This window comes from Pezoporus wallicus, unplaced genomic scaffold (genome assembly GCF_028554395.1).
Source record: "Pezoporus wallicus isolate ANWC-B61680 ecotype Strahan unplaced genomic scaffold, APGP_CSIRO_Pwel_v1 contig_4722, whole genome shotgun sequence".
Taxonomy (NCBI): domain Eukaryota; kingdom Metazoa; phylum Chordata; class Aves; order Psittaciformes; family Psittacidae; genus Pezoporus; species Pezoporus wallicus.
This window is the reverse complement of record NW_026641840.1, coordinates 6,162,081-6,177,704: the sequence shown is the minus strand read 5'-3', so window position 1 is coordinate 6,177,704 and position 15,624 is coordinate 6,162,081. Positions and strand designations below refer to the sequence as shown.

The 15,624-nt window shown below is 42.9% G+C and overlaps 1 protein-coding gene across 2 annotated transcripts; it reads right to left on the bottom strand.

The window, feature by feature from the left end:
- Nucleotides 1-2,258: 2,258 nt before the first annotated feature.
- AMIGO2 (adhesion molecule with Ig like domain 2) lies at nucleotides 2,259-10,466 on the bottom strand. 2 transcript variants are annotated; one of them, XM_057425493.1, is made up of 2 exons: nucleotides 10,327-10,466; nucleotides 2,259-4,001 (listed from the first exon to the last, which is right to left on the bottom strand). In XM_057425493.1, exon 2 carries the CDS (start codon nucleotides 3,932-3,934, stop codon nucleotides 2,363-2,365), a length of 1,572 nt encoding a protein of 523 aa, XP_057281476.1. In that variant the 5' UTR covers nucleotides 3,935-4,001; nucleotides 10,327-10,466; the 3' UTR covers nucleotides 2,259-2,362. The 2 variants fall into 2 exon arrangements, with proteins under 2 accessions (XP_057281476.1, XP_057281477.1); XM_057425494.1 differs by lacking the exon at nucleotides 10,327-10,466 and adding an exon at nucleotides 9,561-10,097.
- Between the last annotated feature and the right edge of the window lie 5,158 nt (nucleotides 10,467-15,624).

Genomic DNA, 15,624 nt, shown 5'->3' with positions numbered 1-15,624 from the left:
ACTCTGATCCCACAAATCCCCACACTCTTGCTGCACAAAGCAGCCTTGCAGAAGGAGGGCTGCAGGATCTCTGCCTGTTTTATTTAGGACTGCCATGAAGAATTAAAAGGCACAGTGAGTTTTGATATGTGGTGTCTCCACCTTGCATTGTCAACAACAGCAGGATGCACCTGCTCAGCCGTAGCTGCTAAGGAGATGTGTACATCTGCCTCATGGCTGCACCAGCAACCTCCTGTTTTCTTTTCAGCCCCATTTGGAACGGACCGTCAGTGCTCTTGTGTAAATACCGAAATCTGGGTCAATTAACCTCATGTATGACAACAGAATGTAACATCTGCCCAGAGCTGTAACTGATCTGTATAGCTTTCCACAGGAGTATTTGCTTCACCATTTCCCACTCAGCCACACCACCTCTTCAGGCCTTTGGTCCCAGGTCACTGAGTGTCTCCTAGCACAACACAAAGGATGTCCACCCACCACACGTGGGGCACAGCAGCACATCATGCAGCTTAACTGAATCTTTTCAGTGTAAAAAAAGCACTTTGAGAAGGAAGTGGTGTCAAGGCTTTGCCTCATTATCAGATGACCCAACTACGTCACTGATTTTAGCAAAGACAATCACTTTTTGTCCATCATACCTTATGCAGAAACATATGGATTTTGGCTTAATGCAAAGCAGGTAAAAAGCTTTACAAAAGGACACTAATTTGCTTGATAGCAGAAGCCAGTTTTAAATTTACAAAGAAAAGACCCAAACCCCTGGACATTCTTCTCTTCTAAATATTTATTATCCCCTGCCTAGAAAAACAATTTCCATCTTCTCTTTCCCTGAATATCTAAATTAAAATCTCCAGCGTTTTTCTAATTCCATATACTTTGCGCATATCACAAAAACACTCTTTCTTGATCTGTTTTCCAGATATCTTGCTTTCAAACAATTAGCTACATCAGGATTTCTCCAGAGCAAATCAATTGCTGATAGCTTTGGCTCAGCCAGATATAAGCTTTAGCATGATGACATGCCTCTCAAAAGAAATCACAAAAAATGGCAAGCGGCTGTTACAGTAAACCTCTCAAAAATGAATTACAGTTGCCATACCGTGTAGCCCTTTGATACTGATGTTGTTTATTCGTTACCCTTTCAGTATATTCCCCAAAGATAGAATGAGACAGACATACTCCAATTACTCTTCTTTGGTAAGCTGTAATTCCTTGCAAAAATCCTTTGAAGTTGGTACTAATCAATGTGAGGAAGTTTGGCAAAGTCCAGCCCAGTCTCAGCATAAGTTAGCTTAAAAAAATAAAAAGGAAAACATAACTGAAAAAGAAATAGCAAATAGAACACTATGCTCACTAAAATATTATTGCATGACCAGTCCAGGCCAGTCTTACCAGGCTCATAAGCTTTGACAATGATACCTCTAAACAACGAAGGAAGCAGTACTTGCAAGACGAGGGTCAAATACACAGAAAAAAAGTGCTTTCTGAATTCAGTGTGGAAAGTCTTCCATATTTTTTTAAGTTTCCCCAAATACCATATTTCCTGTTGTAAGAAAACTCTTTAGGAGGCAACTTTTATGCAACTGCTGGAACCATGTGCCACTGAAAGGATTAACTGCAGTATTTTCCCTATCTTGTGAAGATATCTCTGAAGAGAAGCCACCCACCCCTAAGATGAAGCAGGAGCCCTGGTGATCGTGGCAGGCTTGTTCACCACACATGATGCCAGGTGTACAGCAAGCAGCAGAGGTAAAGACAACTGACAATTGGCAAACACATTATCAGTTGAAGGCCATAAACATTTATGCAGTGCTGCTAGGCATCATGGTGACAAATCTGTTCAGATCAGTCCAAGAAAATTCATGACTTTTTTTGCCTAGTAATTTTACAGCAAAATCTTTACTGTTAAATCTTTATGAGCCTGGGGAAAGAACTGCAGGAAGCCTGGACATTTTTATCAGTTGCCATGTGAGCTCGCTTCGCTGCTTACTGCAGAGGAGCCGAGTTCTCAGCATGGCTGAGAGTGTTTTATAGGGGTCAGCCTCTGCCTCTGAAGAGCCAGCTGTAAGCCCTGTGAGTGCCTTTAAACGTGCAAGAGAAATTGCTGTGTATGGACCAGAGACTAAAAGCCAAGGCTAAGCTTGAATGGAAGACATTTACATTAATGCTATACTGTTCGCTTTTCCCAAAGAAAATATCAATGTTGCGTGTCCCTGCACTCAGAGAGAAGACACAATTCAAGGACTGACAATAGATACTTACTTTAAAACATTTTCTTTCTTTTTATTTTTTTCCTGATGGTTGCTACAAGCAAAGGAGGTATTCAGAAATGTAACTGCACAATACAAACACAGGCAGCAAACTAAGCTGACGGCATGAAAGGTGTATCTGAGAACATAGAGTTGACAGAATCTGAGTCAGATTTTGTTCGAGTAGTTTTTAAGATACTCTCAGCAATAATATTGTCATTAGGAAACAGTTTTACTTTCCCGTTCTGACTGTGTTTTGGTTCATGCACGGGTTCCAGGAAAACCACCCGTTTACCAGTACTAGCCTTCTTCTCATCAGCTGGCAGCTCTTGTGGCAGTGTGGAATTCAGTATGGATGAGTGGGCACTGCTTTGGTTCAGCTTCCTCTTCCTCCCTTTTGCTTTACATTGACATGGACATGGGGTCAGATAGAGATACAGCAGTACTAAAACAATACTGGCTACGCAGGCAGCAAGGGTGGTAAAAGCTGTATTAAATGCTTCATGAGCATGGGACTTATTCACTGTGAAATTGCTAACATTTATTCTAACCTCTATGGTCTCATTTAATAGTCTTTTCTTATTTATTGCGATGCAGGAATACAGCCCTGAGTCCTCTAGCTGGGCATCAGTTATCTCCAGGCTGCCGTTACGGAACACCTTAAAGTTGTTGGTCTCCCTGTCTGGCTCCAGCAATCTATTGTCAGGACTAATCCAAACAAAGTGTGTGCCCGCATCACTGATTCTGCTGTCACAGTGTACAATCAGCCTGTCACCAACCTGGGCATCGTGAATAAACCCAAAGGCTTGGAAAGAGCTGTTGACGGTGCTTTCAGAGCAATTCAGGAAGTTATCGTGCAGTAAAGGCAGTTTATTGTAACCTTTTGGGTCTGACTGCAACAAACAGGTGTACTCATTTTTGAAGTCCACCACCGAGCTGAAGTGCCTCTGATACCAGAAGATTAGCATGGAGTACAGCATACAGTCACAATAAAATGGGTTGCCATGAAGATAAATTCCACTAAGATGTTTGGCCGGCACTGAACTCAGGCGCTGAACAGGCATCAACTGGATGTGATTAAAGGAAATGTCCAGCAACACAAGGTCTGTCAGCTTATGTTTTCCAGTGTACAAGTCCAGTGGGAAATGCGAGAGCAAGTTATAACTTAAGTACAGTTTCTGTAATTTGTACAATCCTCCAAAGGCTGGGGGCTCTATTTGTGTAATCTGATTGTTGTACAGCAGGAGAACCTCCAGCACCCTTAGCTCCTGAAACACGGGGCTGCTCAGCGTCTTCAGGCTGTTGGAAGACAAGTCTAGGTACTTCAGATTTGGGGTTGTGGAAAAGCTTCCAGTGATAATGCTGCTAATGCTATTATGATTGATTATTAAAGTGTTCAGTTTCTCAAACAGTGCTGGGACCCATTCAGGCTCTAAAAACCCAATTCTGTTGTAACTCAGATCCAGCCTTTTCATACATTTATAAAGACTTCCTGGCACTCGAGAGAGGTTCTTATTGGTGCAGCTTATGATATCACTGGCACAGATGCAGGCTGCTGGGCACATCCCCGGGGCACTGCCACAAACGCTCATTGTGAAGACCAAGAGGCATGCCAGTCCTCTGCAGTTCACTTTAAAAACTCCAAGTTGAGTAGGAATTGTCCACCAGGTTAAAGACATTGTCATTGCCTCTTAGGTGTCTCCCAGTGCTTCTTGCCACAGATTGTATGTGCAGTTAGCTTCGTGCTAATTGCTGTCAAAAGAGGGATACACAGGTACAGCATGTTAACATTTACAATTCATACCCTTCCTGATTTCTTATGCATGCCTTTTGTAAATACAGGCAATCAATCCTTAATGTTCCAGATGGTTAATTGTAAAATCTAGTTGTTTGTAGGTGATGTAAGCTTAACATTGTTTTTTAAGTAAACATGAAATACTGCACTTGTGTGTGTTCAGCCTACAGATACAGTATTTTTTTCTCTTCAAAATCAATGCAATTATTCTTCAGTCTTGGACCAAGAAATGCAATTTCTGATTCTTCAGAAAAAAAAATAATCAGAAATGCTCCTCTGTGTAACATAACTGGGCAATAGCATCCCCTACCTGTTTCCAAACCAACACAGATAGAAAATTCCAGGTACAGGACAGAAAAAGCCTCATCCAAAAATGCTGTGTTCTTGTCTAGTGGGGAGCAGTTGCAACATGTGTTTCTTCCCAATCAGAAAATGTCACAAAGCAAAGAACTTTCTCAGACTACTTAGCTTTAAATGTCAAATAAATTCCCTTTTATTTTTTTCCTTTTTTTCCATGCAGTAACTGATAGTTCAGGTAGCAGCAGCCTATTTTTAAAGTTATTCAAGATGTCCAATTGGAATATTTTGTATTCTGCTACTTCTACCTTTGCCAACATAACTGTTGAGGAGGAAATCTATGCCTGGTGCCTACCTCAGGCACAAGTTTTTGGAACTTTCAGTAAGAATGAGTCAGCCATTTCTCAAAACTTAGTAAAGGAAAAAAATATTTTGGTCATACTTAAGACCAAATCCAACCACGTTATTTTCTATTAACATTTTAGTGTCACTATGGTTTGAAGCAGGGATGTAACATTTGGCAGGGTAGTGATTCTGTGCCAAAGTATACGCTTTTTGCCATCTGTGAAGAAAATGTACACATACTTAGCAGTGTAATGAATATTTCTGTTCACTCTTGCTGTCCCTGGATACCTGTTAAGAGTTTGTCAGTAAATTCCCAGGTGAATCCATCTGCACTGATTATCCCCAACCCTTCACAGTTCGAATGAGGTATTCAGCTCCCACATATTGACCTCAGCCTTATTTCTCCAGTCTCACCCAGCTGTTGGTAGAGTATAGGAACAGGATCAACCTCACAATGACTGCTCTGCACTGCTCAGAGTGGCTATGGCCAGAAGCTGGGAGAGTGCCTCTGGGCAGCACCAAGGAAGAAAAAGAAGCAACCTCATGTGGAAAGAAGCAGAATAAAAGGAGGAGTTGTATTCTCTGATGAGACAAGATGGATGAAGAAAGGATGAGTCTAGACTATGAAAACGTTAAAATCAAGACCTAGAGTGTGGAGGACAACAGGACAGAAAAGAAGCCAAAGAAGGGGAGAGAGGAAAAAGGAGCATAAGAGACACACAGGGAAGGAAGGGCAAAGCCAGGAGAGGAGGATGCTAATGGAGCATCGCCATTGTTACTAGTGAAGCAGCTGAGGAGGAGGTAGTTTGAGCATGCAGAAGTCAGTTAAGGCATACGAGACTGGAAAAGCACATGGGGATGGTGTTAAGGGCAAGTAGAGGGTTAAACAGAAGAGGCAAGAGTTTCAGGAGGTGAACCTTAGAATACGCTCCTCTGGAGAATTTGCATCTGCTACTTATGAATCTAAGATTACATATGCAATTAATTAATATATGTGAAATGCACTAATTTCCACTCTCCTTCAGTTCCAAATTCCACGCCTCCAACCCTCTGCCAATCTGCCAGGCTGCTGTTGTCTGTTGACAAATCCACTCTTAAGTCAAGTGGTAGAGGATGTGCTATGAATCTGAAGAGCTGAACCCTCTAATGACCCACTAAAAGAAGAAATAGGAAGGCAGCAGGATACGAGAACTCACCTTTCACAAGAATTTATATACATATTGGTTTTAAATGTTTGCGTTCACATTAAGGGAATGGCAAGACTGCAAAGTGAAGTGCTCAAAAATTCAAGTGCTAGAATTAAGGTTTTCTGTGCTGTTTTAGATTTTCTATACAGTCCTTAATTGCACAATTTGTTTTCCCCCACAACCTTTCCTCACACTGTGCACAGGTTCTGAGGGAGAACAGGGAAAAGAATATGTGATTACATCAACAGCTCAGGAAATGCCTGTACCTAAGAACTGGAGCATACCCAAGCCTCTGCCTCAGCATTCTCATGAGATCAGATAACTTATGAGAACTGGTACTGTCAAGAAAATAATAAACATATGACAGTCACCAGCTTGACACTTAGAAAATAAGGAACCTCTGTGTATTAAGTTTGGGAAGGACTGATCTGAAGTTCTGAGATGAGTAAAAAATGCTATGACTCTAGCTGGTACTTCTGACTGGAAGGACTTCTCCTTACTTCCATGCCTATAAAAAGGATAAAACAACATGACCTTAGCTATACAAATATTGTAAAGATAAATGAATTGTTTCAAATGAAAGCTTAGCAATCGAGATTTATAGTCTTCTAGGCTTTTAGATCCGACTGAAGTATATATCTGTGTGGGGCTTTCAGTGGGAAGTTAGGAACCCAGAAGAATGCTAAGCACCTAACTTGGTTGCTTTTGCTAGCTAGCTAATCTATGGCAACAGCTAATAGATATAAATGCTTCTAGAGGGTAAGACCTATGTAGCATTATAAAAATGACCATCAGGAAATAATTCTGTACCTCAGTGTGGATTTGTATGGCATGCAGTACATAACACACAGAGGAAACACACTGCCAGATGAAAAAAGAATTTAAGAACTGCTCATTCAGTTAGTATATTGCATGAAGTGAGGTACTGGAAAACCTTATACCATAAAACCATGTGTGTGAAGACTGAATTATAAAGCATCCACAAAATAGGAAACAAACTGCTGTTGCACAGGTTGCCTGGGTTGCCTTTCCCACTAATATTTAAATGCCTGATTCTGCAATGTATGCAATTTAACTTTTAATGTAACTGCACTTGCAGTTCTGAAATGGCACTTTTAAAATCAGTTCCTATGTTGAGTATAACTGCGATCCTGGAGATACTCCAAATGGGACATACTAGATCAATGCTGTTTTGGAAGGGTTACCAAGTTTAATACACTAAACAGCCTTGCATATTTGCTTCTGTCCATACCTACACTATCTCACTACAGACTCTGAGCTAGTCTGCAACCAAATCCCAAGGGCAAATCAGTGGCTGGTTTAAATCAGCATAATACCTTTGAGTTCTAAGGGGCAAAACCAGTTTGAAAGGGCTGAAAACTGGGTTGTCCATTTCCAAGGCCCGCTGACGTTGCCAAATAAAAACTGTTTCAGATAACTTAACTTGCCTGGTGAGGCAAATCCAAATTATAGACACCATAAACATATCACAGGACAAACAAGACTATCTGGAGAGTACCCTGACAAACAGAAACCTTCCTTGACATGCCCACCTCACAGTGCAGTGCCTACATTCCCAACAGGTTCTTTGCCCTTTTGGAGGGTAGGAGTGTTGAGTTGCAACTTGCTCCTCAACTGTGTTCCCCATACCTCCTTCATAGATTACACAGGATGGCCTATAAAGCCAAGCGTGTTCAACATAAGTATTTATGACCTATGTGATCATTTGAACTTATTCAAAATGACTGCATAAACATTTCTGAGTTAGTAATGTGCACATGTTAAGTGGCAAGGAAGAACAAAGCCTACAGTCAGCCTTATATTAAAAAGTGGCATTTCATTTCATCCCAGTGCCCTTACTTCAGGTCTTAGAAAAGTACTACTACTTTACAAATTTCAGTATTACATTATTTCTCAAGAGAGATACTGCTATTAAATACTATGAGCTAACATGTGCCAACAGACTCTGGCTAAGTACTTCACCATTATTTCTGAATGGGCTGGGTAAATAGCTTTTTTGATTTATAGTAAAGTGAAGGGCACAGCTGGGAGCTTTGTACTTGAACTCTTTTCAAAGAAATCATTTCTTTGTGGTGTTGAAGTGTGATATTTTAAGTTCATTGCCAAAAACACAGTACACCCCGAGATGAATCATCCATGCAGTAAGGGTGTACATGCTTAACTGTTAGAGAAGAAATGCAGGGTATATCCTCGGATCATAAAGAACATGTTCTGCTGTCAGAAACAGCTCAATTGACTACAACAGATCAACTCTTAGACAAGTTGAGGACTTGGCTCCTAGTTTTGATCTTTCTAATGTGTGTGTTTGTTGCGGGGGTTGTAGTTTTTTATTGCTTGGTCGGGTTTTTTTTTGGTTGGTTGGTTGCAACCTGTGTGCAAATACTTAGCAAATGGTTAGTTTTTCTAACATTAAACAAACTGGACTGATTAATGCTTTACAGTAGGAGTAACATCTTCCTGTACACTGGTGATATAAATAGTCCCACATTTGGCTCTCACTTTCTGCACAGTGAAAATGCAAGTATTTGCACACAACCCTGCTGTACTACTGCAGGAACTGTTGAGCCTCTAGAGACCTCAAACACTAAAAACATTAAAGATTTCAGTCTACCCTCCAGAAGGTCCACAGCATTTCTACATCTCCTATTTCTTTTCCTTGTGCCACATCTCCTGTGAGTGTCTGTTCAGATTCTGAATGTCTCCCTACCTGGCCAGCCCACAAGTCACTCACAGACCTTTGCACCTTCCCATTGACATTCACTGGCCACACAGCTGCTCTCCTCTTCTTACCAGTCTGCATATCAGATGAATCAGGGCCATATAAGTTAAATATAATGATACATGCAATCAACCAGTGATGGCTCAGGTGTTAACAGTGTTTCCTCACAGCACTTTTTGGTTTTTCCCCATGGCATTTGACAAGGCTTTCCTCAGGAGCTCAGAAGAAAAAGTGACACTTAGAATAGGGTTTTATTAATTTCTAACAACAATATTATACAAGTGCAATTACTCATGCTTTTAATCCTAACTTTAGGAGTCCTGCTTAAGTACAAAACATAGCCATTAATTACAAACAGACTAGTGGCATTCTACATAATTAATCTTTCAAATGCTACATTTGTAAGGAAGGCCTGCATAAACTTCCATTTCCTTTGTGTGTGTTTGTGTGCTTTTATCATTTCTGAGTGGGAAAGGCACTCTCTGCATTAAATCTGCCTAACAACTGTGCTCAGCATTTCTGATTTATCATATCTGGATTAATCCCAACCACCGTAATCCATGAGATTTAGCAACATGACAGATTGGACACCAGAGGCTGTTGGTGAGCTACATCTGGGTGATGTCTTGATACACTGGACTAAATCCCTGAAATGGGCTAAACCATGCTTGATGCAGGACCCAACAGTGATGAAAAAAATAAAGACTTTAGGTTACCTTTGCAGCAAGCTGATCCTGAGGTCAACCTGGCAAACGGAGGGGTCTCTGGCCAGCACCTGGCCAGACCTCAATAGTGCTCAATTACAGGTTAATTTGTCCTAGCAACCTTAGTCTGTTAAAACCATCTTCTCCCACTCATCCCTCACTAAAGGTTGAATTTCCCCAAAGACAGATAACTCGCTTGACTTGAAGAAAACTGAGACAAAGATGAGCAACTGAGTGACGTACCACAGAGCCTGAGTTGGACTAATCATCAGCAGTCTGTTTACGGCAGTATCAGCTACATGAAGTCAACACTCTGCAGCTCTTACCTCTCTTGAGGGAGTACAAGGGAAATAGGCACCAGTAAAACAACAAATGCATCCTTTTTTGCCATGTGCCTTTGTAAACCACGCTGCACCCTAGTTTAAACCTTGCAAATTACTTCAGTTGCTAAGGAGATCAGAAAATAATTAAGAAAAAACGCAACGGTAAGTGGCAGTGCCTGTTACAGTACCAGTAACCAGTCTCCAAGCAATGCCAGATCTTACGAAAGTTTAGTTGCCCAGCGTAGGATCCTCACCGCCTCCTAAAGCTTCTCTGACAGGCTAAACTTCAGAGAAACCCCCTTGCCTACGAAGGGAGGAGAAGAGGGCTCCTGCCAGCCTCCCGATGGGAGCTGCCCGCTGCAGCCCCCCGATCCCTACCGGGGGTCGGCGGAGGGCAAAGTTTCGTCGAGCGGGACGGCCGGGCGGGCTGAGCTGGCGCCGCACTGGGGCACCCACAAGCACCGCGTCGTACCCTCGCCTCACCCACCTACCCCCGAGGGGTCCCTGGCCGCCTTCCACGGGCGGGCTCGACCACAGCCGCTCCGTTCCGCAGGGAAGGTAGGAGCCGGGTCTCCACCGCCCGCTGCTGGGCTGCGCTCGCCTCCCGCTCTTCCGGACTCTGCCCGCCCGCCATGCCCCGGCTACTGGAGGGATGCCTGCTCCGCCACCCCGCCGGGCAGCGTTACCTGGAGTTCCAGGCGGCCGCTTCATGTCCGGGCAGCGCGGTGCCGTCCCCGCCTCCGCCGCCAGCCCCGGGCCCGCATGCTCCGCTGTCTCCGGGAGAAGTTGGGGGCTGCCGAGAGCGCGGCGGCGGCTCTGCTGCTCTCCCCCGCGGGCGCAGGCAGAGCTGGCCCGCTACCCCCAGGGATGGAGCTGAGGCCCGGAGCCCGATAACGGCGGTAGGTGAGGAGGGAAGGCAGGAGACTCCCGGTGACAGCAGCGCCGGGGTTTTTATCCCCTCCTGCCTCCGCCCTCGCCGACCCCTGCGCCGCGCAGCTCCGGACTCCCGATGCGCTCCCAAGGGCTTCCGCGGCGGCGGGTCGGAGCCGGAGGTACCCCGGGGGAGGAGAGCACCGCCTGCCCCCGCTCCGCCCCTCGCCCCCCGGGGGGCCGCTGCTCCGGGCGGGGCAGTGCCCGCCTCGCTCCGCTCCTCAGCGCGGTGCTGCCCCCGCCAAGAGAGAGTAGAGCTCCCCCTTCTCCCTCCAGCCGATCAGGGTGGGCTCAGCTCCGCTGGTGCAAAGCGGCCCCGAGCCAGCCCGGCAGGTCCCCGGAGAACCCGGCTGGGGACAGGCAGCCCGGTGTCGCCGCCGGGGAGGCCGGGTTTTCGGGAGGGCGCAGCAGAGGATGCGGTCGCCGTTAAAGGCATCAAAACTCCCCGTAAGCGGAGATGGGACCTCAGGGGGTTCATAAGGGGCGGATAAAGTTAAAAGGCGTTGTGTTAGCTCCGGAAAATAAGCCTCCACCTAATTAAGTGATCAAAACCCGCTGAACCTCCGCAATAAGGTGGGCTTTTAGGAGAACAAAAGTCTATCAAATTATACAAGGGGTTATCTAAAATTAGTTGCCGGGTACCCGGCTTGTCTTGACCACGGGATCTGCGGGAGTGCTGCTGCAAATGGGAAAGCGTGACCAGGTCAGAAAGAAGCAAAGCTGCAGCTGAAAGCTTAAGAACTGCCTTCTCTCGGTTACACACTGTTTTTAACCTCCTCCGGCGAAGTTTCTCACTACATTTCCACCATAATTTAGAGTACCCTATATTTAGAGACTGAAACTGAACAGGGGCTAGTTTAGCAAATAACAGAGATTGTGGATTTATTGTCATCCAGGCATGCAGTTTGTGGAATAGTTTTCAGCAAATGGGCTTGTGTATTAAAGCTGCTGTAAATCACACTTTTCTTCTAGGGGTACATAGTGAAGTGATGTTTAATATGAGGGTTTGTGGCTACATATAATGCTCAAGGGTTCCTTCTTGTCTTAAAAGTCACGCTACAGGCAAATTAAAATACTTTAGTATGGTACAAGGTATCTGTTAAAAATGTGATTGAATAGATTGAATAGATTGAAGCCTGGTGAGCCGTGGGTGATACCGCTATTGGTTTCAAAGACTTTTTGAGCGCTACCTTACTATAAAAATTAATCATTCTTATTTTATGTTCCATTTCTGTGCATTTGGATGATACACCAGTGTTTATTTTAATCTCTAAGTTATTGATTCAACATTGATTGGTTTCAGAACCTCCATTGAAATATTCATTTGTTTAAAGCAGCTTGTTGTCTTCATTTAGACCAAACCATTAAACTTTTCTGGTTGTCTCAATGTATCAAAATAATGGGTGAAATTTAAGTCGATCGCATTGCCAATACAGTCCGAGGAAGATGATAACTTTTTTTGTCTCCTTCCCCTGCTATCAAGATTGAAAATGTTGAGCCTGTTCTTCCTAGGTCTGCTTATGGCATGAAAATACTGGCTGTCATAGCATAGAGAGTAGCTGTCCATTTGTGGATATTTTGCGCACTTTCTTTAAATTAAACTGGTTTTAAAATGCTAACAATTTTAATTGCAGATTGTTCAGACCTCAGTAAGTGTGGAGCACTGAGAGATGCAAAGTGATAGGATTGCTTATAGCCAAGTTATTTAGATTCCAGCCATGAGATCTGGATATAGTGACAATTATTTCAGGGAAGGCAGGTTCCAAATCAGAGTGAAGTGTCTAATACTTCAGGCAATAAAAATTTTGCTTTCCAGTTTTATTTTTCTCATTAATGCTGACTGGGATTTGCTTTTTATGTTGGAGATCTCAGGGCCCAGATCCTCAAGAAATTGATGGGAGTTGTGATGATCCTTACATGAGCTGCTTATCTTACAGACAGAAGCCATCTGCCAATAAGCAGTCTTTGCAGAGAAATCATGATCAAGGGATGCATTGAACGGTCTGAAAGGAGTTCAGAACCACAGGATCCTTGTAAGTCTAGAAACAGCTGGTTGTAAGCCCAGCAATTCTTCATTCCCCCTGAATGCTGACAAGTCTGCAATGGCATAATGCAATCTAATTCATTGTGCTATTTCATAACAGAAATGTAATTCAGTATGTAACAATATGTAACAAAATCTCATTTTTTACATACTGAATTACAAGGAATTATTATTATTTTTTTTTTAAATCTAATTTGTGTGGGAACAACCAGGAATTAACTTTCTTCTATAAAATAGTACTGATGTGAAAGCAGGATCTATCCAAAATCTTTGTTGATCAAAAGTGGGCACAACCTGTGTAAAGCTGACAGTACATTAATTAGAACATGAAACCTTTCTCATGGTAATCTGTACAAATTTGAGGTTGTTGGCATCACCAGTAGAGACTTTATTGCAGAGAATTGCTGATAGCTGTCTCCTTCTTCCAAAACCATCAGGATCCTGCCTGTGTTTCCCTGCCCCTGTACCAAAATATCTATTAGAGTGAAAGCTTTTCAGTTTTTTGTTTTCATGTCTTGTGCAGTGCCAGACAGACTGATGGACCTTGAGGAGTTCTTTTAATAACAGTATTTCGCTTGTGCTCTTGAAAGCCCCCACAAATACAATAATACCTCTAGTATCTTCAAAAAGAAGTCTTTTTTAGTAAACCAGCAGTGTTATTACAGTTATACAATTAAATTCATCATTAAAGGACTTTTTTTTTTCTTTCAAAAGCAGGATCCTTATTCACTTTTTGCTTCAGGGAGTTGTTTACAGTCCCTTTATGATCAAGCAGTGCAAATGTTGGGCTAGGGACTAATTAGGAAGGGAGTACTGAAAGAAGGAAATATCCTCCACCTCTCCTCTTACACTGCTTCTGGCAAGGGCATGAGTTTTCTCCCATAATGCTTGTATTGGAGGAAGGATTTCCAGCCTTCAGTTTAAGGCCTGGTTATATACGTTGTAGACATTAGATAGCACTCAGTAGAAAGGGTTAGAGGGTAATCTTCCCTTTTGTGATTCTTCTTTCGTAGTCCTGAATGAATTCTGTATCAGTGTAAGTCCAGTCTGGCAATTAGGATACTTCAGTACTCCACTACTGGGAGACATGGGCTGCAGTCCCAGGTGCATGAAGTCTGAAGCCCCAGGGGAATTCAGGGACTTAAGCTGCGCAAGACTTAAACACAGATTTGAGAGTACCCAGAGAGTTATTCCTCTTCCCCCAGTCATTGTTTTAGAAGAAAATGGTAGCTGACACTGTATTTTGAAATCTACACCAAATAGCTTGACATCTAGTGGAGTAAGCCCCTTAGCAGAGAGCAGTGGGTCTGTGGATCCTGCCTGGGCTTCAGTGTGAGACACAAGCAAAAATGCTTGGTCTTGTCAAGGCTGAAATGCTTCTGGCATGCCCTGAAGTAGTACATGGCTGCTGCCCTGTGAGAGATCCTTCAGTACCTGAGGGGATGGAGAGAACAAATGGCAGGTCTGGTAGTGATGTCAGTAGCAGACATGGGTTTTAAAGCTCTTATTGTGTATCAGGAGATGAGCAGGACTGTCACCAGAGAGTTGCAATTGCTCTTTTCAATGCTGTTTTCTAACTAATTTCAAGCTGGGCCTTGAGGACAGCTTTTCTGTTCCACTAGGACACTTGTCACCAGGCTGCTCAGTCTCCAAGGGCTCAGACTCTTTTCTTCCTTTTCTGAAAAATTCCTTTTTTACTCCCACATAGGAATGAACACTGTTCATTAGACTAAGGGTAAAGAAAATAAGAGAGTGATTCTTTAGCCCAGCATGTGGGATGTGGAAGGATTGTATTCACTTCCTACCTGGGCGAGCAGTTCCTCACTCCACATCCTTAGACATTTGAAACTGCCTTTTCTTCCTCTCTATCATTAAAATGTATTCTATTGCTCCTTATTTTCAGTTTAAAAGATCTGAAGGTCTGGAGGGGTTGTTCAAAGAGACATGCAGTATGACCTGTCTGCCAGTGCCATCTTTCCCCATTCTGTCCTCAGAATTGCCACCAGCTGGTAAGTACTATTGAACAGGGAGTCAGAGTGGCTAGCATTAAGTTGAAGGTCTTATTAGAGGTGAGTATACTTCAGGATAAAAGCTTTTTACTATTTATATTTATTGATTTAGCCCTGTTTTCTTGCCTTTCCTCCATTCAAATGCCTCTTTACTACCCAAAATGTCAGTTTCTCATTGGGCAGATTTGCAGTCGCTTGCAGTCCTCTCTGATGTCTTTGCTGACTCTAGGATTTCATAAGACCAAAGATGGGAAAAAGACCAGCAGTTATATCTTACATGTCTCTGATAATCAAATTGATTTACTGTAAGGGTCTCCATGCTGTGTGCTGGTGTCATCAAGTTTGTGTATAACTTACAGAACATGCAGTTTATGTCCTGGATGACTTCTAAAAAACTGAAAGAGCTTGAACTGTGGCATTCACCATCCACACGTTTCCTATGTTATGAACAATAAATGAACATTCTGAGATGCATTCTTATTTTGAACTAGATTAGCCACTGAAATCTAAAAGCTTGGAAACAACAGAGGTAAGCTTCAGTGGCTTGTGGTCCTTGTGGATTTTTAGGGTCCTTAAGTCTTAGAGTTTGTGGAAGTCAAATATACCCAGAAACATCATTAAGCAGTATTCAAGTCTTTGGAGCACATTTACATGCAAGGAAGGCATCGTTGAGCTCTGGAGGATAATTTATTTTCATTTTCTATTCCAAAGGCAGCACTTGAGAAAAAGTTACAAATTAGCACAGAGTTATTGGTTCAGTGAATTTAGCCTTTAATAGTAAGAACATTTGGGAAAGTAATTTGTCATGGCCTTGAGCAGTCTCTTTTAAAGCAGAATGATAGCTTTTCTGTGATAACAGGTAGGTAATCTAACCTTTAAAATGCAGTTCTTCATGCAAATAAACCTTGCTGGTGGACTTGAAAAGGTGATTTTGAATGCTATCATGCATTACTTATTTCTTGAGACACCATATGCCTCTCATATAGCCAAAGTAAAAGTTT